This window comes from Taurulus bubalis (assembly GCF_910589615.1).
Source record: "Taurulus bubalis genome assembly, chromosome: 16".
Taxonomy (NCBI): domain Eukaryota; kingdom Metazoa; phylum Chordata; class Actinopteri; order Perciformes; family Cottidae; genus Taurulus; species Taurulus bubalis.
Genome location: NC_136604.1, coordinates 11,512,037 through 11,521,325, shown reverse-complemented (window position 1 = coordinate 11,521,325; position 9,289 = coordinate 11,512,037). Strand labels below are relative to the sequence as shown.

The window sequence follows — 9,289 nt, the reverse complement described above, 5'->3', positions numbered from 1 at the left end:
CTTCATATGAGGACATAATGGAATCGGCCTAATGAACCTACAACGGGTTTGAAAAATCGTATCTGACATCTTCCAATTAAAAGTGTCTCAAGATAACTTCTGTTATGATTTTACGCTTTATAAACAGATATTGATATGTTTTTCTCTTTTGGGGTCCTTAAGAAAATCTGATGAATCGACCCTTTGTATATTTTAAAGATATGGGTATCACATTTTAATAATTAAATCAGGCATATTGTACTGGGAGAGAATCAAGACAAAGATCAGTTCAATCAAGAGTCTCTGAACATCAATGATTAAAATAGGTTGTGATGCCTCATCTGGCTCTGCTGGGCGGATCATCAGATAACTCACCCCCAGTAATGTGAGAGGAACTCTGTTAATCATTCATCGGAGCTCCGCTTCTGAGAGCGCGCTGTTTGGCCAACATCTATCCTGTAACCATGTAACACGGTGACACATTTACGCATACGTGTGCGTAATATTTGTAGTGGAAAAAAAAAAGATGTTTATTGTCAAATATGTTATTGCTGATATAAAAGGTCACGTGACTCAAGCCCACAGGTGGACACTGATGAGCAATTATAGCCTATATATGTGACTGGACATCGTCTGCTGAGAAATGGTTGGCAGATTAATGATCTCCATTTGTGGGTTGATAATGGAAAACAAAATCTGTATTCTTAAAGAAAAAAGTACAACTGTCAAATGCATTTGAAGGTGAATCGCCACCGCCACAAAGGAACGCAACCCGATAGAGAGTATTTCTACAGTGTCTCTGTTCTCTCACTATTTTATTCATGCAGCCACACGCGCTTTAAAGTCCGAGTGGAGTCCTGAAAAAAGGGGACCAGTATCGAGTTTCCCAGGCTCAACAATGGGGATCCGGTCAGGTTGCGTCCAATTGTTGTTTTCTGTTCATGTGCAGCATGCTGACGAGTCAGTATCTTACAATAACAGGCGGTGGGCCTATTGAAAGCTTTAATGATACTTCATTTCCAATAATCTTCAGAAATACTTCGTGTCACATGTTCAGTAATTTTGTGTCGGCAATAATCCCCAGAAACATTCTTTATAATCTTAGCTGTCCCCCCTTTTTCTTATTTAAAGCAAGACAAAAGCTGCTGAGCAGAAACTGTAACTTTGTGCTTATTATCCATTTCGCTGCAGTACACACACCTGTCAGAAGAGAAAAGCTAAAGGTCACTGGAACAGCTGAATACCCACAGCTCAGTCCTAAGGTCGTGCTCAACAGCCCTCAATCTCTGTAAAAAATATATATTTACAAGTTCAAATGGTTAATGCGTTACTACTTTCATGAAGTTTTAGACACACGCATTCATAAACATCGAATACATAAAACTTTATTGATCAATAACAACTTCACTTTACACATCTTTACTCCACATGTTGCCAAAAACCTCCTACTGAAAATGTATTTTATAGATGAGGTTCAGTGACTTCAGGGAGCTGTGACACAGCTTTAACCCACTGAAACAGCGCCATCTTGTGTCCAACAGAACAGGTACAACCTTCACATGCAAAAATGGACTGAACAGTATCATATTCATTTACAATTAAATGTAAAACTAAAATCTCATTTAAATTTGTTTAGTACGTTGGCAAGAAGTCTTGGTAATATTTATTGAAGCCTTCACTGAGGTAAATTATTTTAATTTAAAAAGAAAACCCTCATATTCCTGTGTGCTTATTTCTGAGCTACAATACACTTCCCTGCAGTAGAAGTAGTACTTTTGAATGAAAACACAATCTATTTACATCAGCCTAGCTTCATCCGTAGGGCCATCGCATCTTAATTCAAGTTAATTTCTTCTAATACGATATACTGTATACATCTTTCTTTTGACAAGTTTCAACCTTTCGTTTGTGCTAAAGGAATTCTTTTTTGGCTCCCTTTCCTCTCTTAGTGCTAATTCATGGCTCATTTTTGTAATTACATCTCTTTGTCTTCTGCATGTTAAACGCTAGAATCACTCTCCAGCTCCTCAGAGGCTGGGAGGAGACTATCCTCCATGAGCTTCTCCACCTGAGTCAACTCCTCTTCCCCTTTCTCGTCACCGTCCTCACTAACCCTCTCTGCACCTTCCCCTCTGTTACCTTCCCTTTCTCTTACTTTCACTCCCCTCCCTTCTCCCTGGTCTGTTTTACCCATCATCTCTCTGCCATCTCCTCCCACCTCTCTCACCCGCTCTCCGCCCTCGGTCTCCTTGCGTGTTATCTGGCTGTGGGGCAGTGGCTCGAGGGGGTTCGGGGTGGGAGGTAACTGGAGCGACTCCACAGGTGTGAGGGCCTCATCCTCATCCTCCTCTGTTCTAGAGGGGGGAGCGGGGCCCCGAACGCGGGCCGACTTGATCCTCAAACGCATCTTGAGCTTCTCTTCACTTAACTGGGAAACAATGGAGGGAGCAAATTAATGTGGGGGAGATAAACAATAAGAGAAACTGTGAGAAAAAGAGCACAATATGTGATGTCACACACAAACACTGTACCTTGCGTCTCTCCTCAGCAAGTCGTATCTTCTCCTCAATGTCTTCTATGGTGTGGACACTTTGTGCCTTCTTGGCCTTCAGGGACTCCAGTCTGATGGGCGGCTTTTGCTTGACTCCCTCCCTGTCATCCAGCTGACACACACGCAAACACAGTGTAGGGGGAGACAGAACAAACCATTTTAATATAGGTGAATAAATGCACTTCCACTTAAACTGACTAGCCTCACCTACCTGTTTGAAAGATAATTTGGCAACTCAAATCATCAACATCCTGTATGAAAATGCACTAAATTGCTTTGTTATAAACTTTCTAACATATTTTTAGGAACTAACTGCAAGATGTGCTCGTACAGGGCCCTGATGTTGTGCATGCTGGCTTACTGGAATGGCCTGTTGGGACATTTACATGGAAAAGAAGCACGCTTAAGGATCTGGCTCAGGCTGTACCAGGACCCCCACTAGCCACCTCTTTAACCCACTACTGATTATCTTTGAGAACCAAGTATTTGTCATTAATACATTTAAATCTTAATAGACCATGGTCAACAGCATATTTCGATGTAATGATATACAGTAAGACTGGGTGGTTACATCAGATCAGGAACGAATTGATAAAAATCTCATTAACTGAGAATATTGCGACAAAATCGAATATCACAATATTCTGGAAAGAATACCTTGATATCAATAGTTTCATGGCAGATGACTGCCTGTGCTTTTTAAATATGCGTATACACAAAACTAACACTAAAGAGGCATCCTTTTTTCTTTATGTTCAGCTAGAATTGTTAGATCTGCTCACAGAAATGTAATGCAGCTTTTAAGACCATGTACAAACACTTTGTACAATATCACAGTATTGATATAGTTAAGTAGTCAGCTGTATAAGGATGTCCAGTGTGCACCATGCCCTCACCACGATGCTAAAGGCCTCTCCAGCCTTGCTGCTCATCTCTCCGCTCTGTCCCGCCGGTATAATGCCTTGGTTCAGCAGCTCCTCCAGGATCTCACTGGACTTTGGTCGCTCCTGCAGTTTTCCTGTAGCATTTCTGAGGGACATTTCTGGGGGACAGACACAATAAAAACACTTCAGGTTTTTGGTCTGGAATTTCTCTACAGCGTGACACGGTGTGTTTTATTCAGCTCACTCACCATCTTGCGTAATTCTGTCCCCAGTGCTTTCTCTAACATGCTCATTTATTTGAGGAGGGAGTCTCCTGGACACCACTCCAGGTAGCGCAGGGGTGTCCCACTTGTCCATCACCACCCCGCTATCTGTGGTGCCCTTTGACACGGCCGACTCTCCACGACCATCCCCTTTAGTTCCTGCTTCATCCTGACACAGAGACACCGTATGAAATGCAGAAAACTGGCCCAGGAAAGTGGTGCCACACATATGATGTTGTTGTTGATGGTGGTATCTGTGTGTTTACACATTGTCATGAACACAGTCGCTCAGGAACAATAATGATACACAGCAGGTAGCACCGACATGTCCCATCACCTCAGTTAGAAACCTAATTAGTTAGTGTTAGTGTATTCCGTGACCTTATCCTACCCAACAGTATATGAAGTCACTAAAATATCTAGACTAGCTACAATATTAAAATGCTGCATACATTTTGAGTGTAATATTTCTCTACTCTTACTTAAGTAGTATTTTGAATGGCCATACACATGTTTATATCAAGGTGCAACACAAATATGTAGCCATTATTGGATAGGTAAGAAAAATATATTCAGGTACTGAGTTAATAGATGTTTAAGAGGTTTTAAAGGGTATGCCTTAAAACATATGCCTTACAAATCTCTTAGTATATTACTAAACAATTGATATATAAAATGGAATTATAAAGGTACAACAACAAAGAGACTCAATTTCGTGTCTGCATAATGAGCACTTGTGATACCTTAAGTACATTTAGCTCATAACGTATTTTCTGTCGTTTTACACTGTGATTTGCTACTTTCACTTCGATAAAGTGGCCATGAAAGAACCTGATTCTTCCACCATTTTAACACCGTCACATGCTGTATTTTGATAGTTTACCAACAAAAGTGACTCAGTAGCAAGACACAGAAACACGTGACAATATTTTTCCCTCTCGGGTCCGACGGCCCTTTACGTCCATTTGCCAGTTGTATGTGACTGAAATACGTTTCTCAGACACAGCTGAAGATGATTCAGCCGTTTGAACCCAGTGACTCGAGGGAAAGAGGCGGTTAGTGAGAAGGAGCCTACCTCGTTTCCTTTCTCTTCCGGTCCCAACGGGCGCACCGCCGTCGAGGAGCTGCAGCATCCCATGTTCACCTCAAAGCGACGATGTCCATAAAATACATAAATGTCCGTTTTAAATTACACCTCTAAGCGTTTTGTCTGTGTGTGTGTTGACCCGTGTAGCCTCACATTCCTTTACACACAATCTCCATGGACCCGGCGCGTTGCTAAGGGGCCGTTGCTACAATAAATCAGACCTGGTTCAGGAGGGGGCACCCAGGAACAAGCTGTCAGAGTCAGGGCACTATACAACACTTCACACCTTTTTTGAGGAGTTACTGCAGAGCCTCGTTATTAGATGCTTGTCTGACTCTGGTCGTCTCCAGACTGCATCCTGTCTCTGTATCCAGGATTTAAGTAATATTGTCCTTGGTCAAACTAAGGCCAAGACCTCACCTCCTCATGCCTTCACACCAAACATTTGTAAAATGTTATAACTTCAGGATATCCTTGAGCTTCACCGTCTGTAGATTTTGATTTCCCAGCATAAATTATCAAAGCTTTTCACACTGCCAATCCCAGGAATGAATTGGTGGTGGTGAAATACTGAAGAATGTATTAATTGGATCCATTTCCTGAAAGTACTCAAAGCTAAATATATTAAAAACTACTGCAATCACTGATTTAGAAAGTCCTAAAAAAAAAATAACCAAGAGTATCTTTCTTGCATCGACCTAAATTTTTACATTATCTAGTTTCAGCTTTCTTCTCGTTGAGCAATGTGCTCCTAAACCACAATCCCACCTGAAATCATAAAACCCTCAAGGTAGGAGGGGCACATACTGATTCTAGACAAGACAATGTCATTTTGATGGAGGGTATTTTATTACATTTTGCAACACCACATGGAAAAGACCACAGAGGTGCAGTAGAGCGCTGATGCACTCTCCCCGGCTCTACAGCAAGTAGGAGTACGTGCTGGAGTGGCGGAGCTTGGGCTTGTTGGCAAAGACCACAGTGGTGTCGAGCGCAGGGAGGAAACTCTGATGCAGGTTCTGGCACTTCTTCTCCCCTTGCAGGTTATGAGCATTTTTGGCCATTTTGTTTTCCAGAATCATCAGGCGCCTTTGTGTGAGCTCCAGGTCCTGCCTACAAATAAGGTTCAACATGAAAATCAGTGCATTCAGGATATTATAAAGAAGACAGTCAAAATTGAAATGGAAGTGGCTACGGACACAGTTTGGTCTCATTGGAGAGGTACAATAGTGACCGTAGTGAAAGGACAAACTTACTGGGAGCGCTTCAGTATTGGGCGAAGTCCAGCTGCCATGTTTGCCAGGTCATGTTGCTCCAGTGTGAGGCTGACGAAGGGCTGACGGAGGAGGAACAGAAAAAAGGTTAAAGCCATCCTATTTCCACAGAGGTAACAACTGAGAATTAAAAAAGGTAATTTGAATATTTGTGTCTCGTGTATGAACCGTCACTGCTTGGCGAGACACTCACCGTGTCCAGGCAGAGCTCAAGTCTGGGTCTCTGGTTGAGGATGTCCAGGCGCTGGGCGGCCCGCTGCAGCTTGAAGTCACAGCTCCTGATCTGACACACCACTTTCTGTACGTCGTTTGTCCGATCAGACATTTCATTCCTTAACTGGAGATTAGAGAAAGCCACAGACACATGAGTGCACATCATAAGAAGTCAAGTACAGTCGGTTTGTGGATGGCGGACTGAGAAAGACGGACTGACCCGCTGCCTCTCCCACATCAGTGTATCCTGAGTCCTGCTCAGCTCGTTGATCTTTTTCCTCAGGGCATCACTTGAGCTGTGGCGCTGGCGCTCCTGGGCATTCTTTAGCTGTAAGAGTCACACATATCGGCAAAGTTATTGCAAACAATCAAGAATAGTGATGAATGGACAGACGTTGACATGACTATGTCCATGATGAGAACAAATCTAAATAAATGAGGGTTAAAAATTGTAAAAAGCTAAATGATCCTCCACTTAAGTACGTAAAACATGAATATGTAATGTCCTATTCACTTATTATTCTGAATGAACTGCCCCCCCGAGTTTTATATTCAGTTCACCCTAAACTCCTGGTCTAAATCTTTGAGATATGTTCAGTGTCGTCTTACATTGACCAGGGTAAAACGCAGGTTTCGCCTGAAGGAAGCGGCGTCCTTAACCAGGGTATCAGCCGTTAGCCTCAGGTCCTTGCAGTGGGACAGCCACTGGTCATAGCTCACATAGTTGGGCTTGTATTGACCGGCAGGGAGATCAGAGCTCAAGGTGTTGACAGGTTGAATGATGCATTTGGTGGTGAGTTTGATGGCTTCCCTCTTGTCCTGAAAATCTGCCAGCAACCGAGTGCGAACCTCCTTCACACAGCTGGAGGGATTAGGAAATAAGGCGAGACACGACTAATTAATTAAGGTTGAATAGCAAACTAAAGTACTAAAGAAACTAAAAGTACAAGGGAATAATTCTGAAATAGCTCTGTTAAGTGTCTGTGGGACCTTAGTTTGCCAAGCAGGATGCAGATCTGTTTCTGGAGCAGTTCTCTGATCTCATTGGTCAGCTGCTCTTCCTTCGTCAGCTCAGCGAGGACGCGGTCCTGTCGCTGGACTGCAGATCTCAAACTGGAGCTGATGGCCACACAGCCGCTCATGAGCGGACTGTACAGCTGCTTCTCCTGCAGGCAGTGCTCAGCAGCCTCTTTCACCTGAAAGCAATGTTGAAGAGGAGACTATCGTTAACGACTAAGCGGGATTACTGTTTATCCCCTCCAAGTGTTTTTATCTTCCTCTTTTGCATTCAGAAAAGAAGTAAATAAATGTATGGATTTGTGTACCTGCTCCACAGCAGTGATTTCAAGATCCGCTTGCCCGATGCTCTCAGATATCTGGGCTTGCCACTGGCTGACCTCCATATGACGAGAGCCGAGATGCCTCATTGTGAATCGAGTGGCAGAGGGGAACTACAAAAATATGGAGACATTACAAAATCAAATACACTTGGAATTCATTAATCCTACAAAACTGTTAGTCTTCATCAGGATGTCCTAATTCTCACTTTGCAAAGAATAAATTACTCTCACGAATCATATCAACAATAAAAACACAACAGGAAGATCAGCTGAAGTTCATTACCCGAGAAATATCATCACGCAGAGTACAGACGATTTCCTCGCCGAGCTTCAGCAATGTGTCACTTTGAAGCTCTGGTTTGCAGCTCAGCAGGGTTTTTTTGGTGGACAACATAGGTAGAGATAGTCTGACCTCCGACCTCAACCGGTCCTCTTTCTCCTCTTTTAGTGCACGCCGTTGCCTAACAGTGTGACAAAAACATTTACGACGTTATGAAGCAGATCTTGTAAGTCAAATGTAACCAACGTTTGAAGTTAAGTCTACATAACAAGACAGTATTAAGAAACGGAACAGATGTACTTACCACATTGTTGTTGTTTTTCTTCAATTAATAAAATTAAATCTGAAGCAACGGTCAGTTGTTAAAGCACCTGCTCTCAGTTCAAGTTGAGGAACAAAAGTGAGGTCTGATTTAGAAAGTCACCAAATATATGGAATGGGTTCCTTGTAACATCCGCACCTTGAATTAGTATATTATTATTTGCATAAATAAGAACATAGAACCTCATGCATTCTCTATGGATACACAACTATTTATATACAAATACATACAGGTTTCAGAAAACATTTATCCTATCAACAGATTTATATACTTTAAAACCTAGCTTCAATAAAGATCAACATTTTAATTGCCATCGATATACATATATCATTTCCCTAAAATATTTTTTTTCCCCCAATATTTTTTTTAGAACCCCCATCCCCCCCTCGCTAAACAGGTATATGACATAATAAAAAACGGCCCTCAGAAATTAACCAAACATGAAGCAGTGTATGCATTTAAAACCAACAAGAGGCAATCTGATATAAAAACACTTTTTTCCAACTTACAGACAGAAGAAAATGTCACAACAGCCAGAGCTCAAACCAGACCATATTCTGCTTTTGCCAGTGGCAGAGGAATTATAAAAATCAAAAAAATACTGCAATCAGAAAACCTCTCAGTAGAACACAATACCAAAGTTGAATAATCAAATCTCCAAAACAATTTCAACAAATACTGAACATTACTTCTTTATGAAGGATTTATTGTTGTATTAGCAAGGTGTACCTAATAAATAAGAAAACAAAATCATTTTTGTTAAATTGTCATTCATTTAAACATTTTCATCTTTATGTAGATACACTAAAGCCTGATCAGATATTAATAATTCACAGCTTAAATAATTTAGGTGATATTGAGTTAATAAAGACTTAATAAGTTGATCAAATAAATCCTGTGGGTTCTGTATGAAAAGATCAACAACAGAAAACATGAATTGTTTTTATAGTTTTATTGATGGTAATTACCCATGGTTTTAATTTGTATCACTCATCCAGTAATAATCATGGCTTTAAAATTAAACTGACTTCCTTACCATCCAAAGTCACCCTCGTCCATTTAAACACGCAATAGAAAAATATATACTTAATACTTT

At 41.3% G+C, this 9,289-nt stretch overlaps 1 protein-coding gene across 1 annotated transcript; it reads right to left on the bottom strand.

Moving 5' to 3' along the window:
• Nucleotides 1–5,684: 5,684 nt before the first annotated feature.
• LOC306748397 (tektin-2-like) lies at nt 5,685–8,180 on the bottom strand (the record flags this gene model as incomplete). The annotated part of the gene is made up of 9 exons (XM_079231563.1): nt 5,685–5,877; nt 6,021–6,100; nt 6,232–6,375; nt 6,472–6,579; nt 6,861–7,113; nt 7,242–7,447; nt 7,577–7,702; nt 7,875–8,052; nt 8,176–8,180. The coding sequence occupies 9 exons, from the start codon at nt 8,178–8,180 to the stop codon at nt 5,685–5,687; spliced, it is 1,293 nt and encodes a 430-aa protein (XP_079087689.1).
• Nucleotides 8,181–9,289: the final 1,109 nt, after the last annotated feature.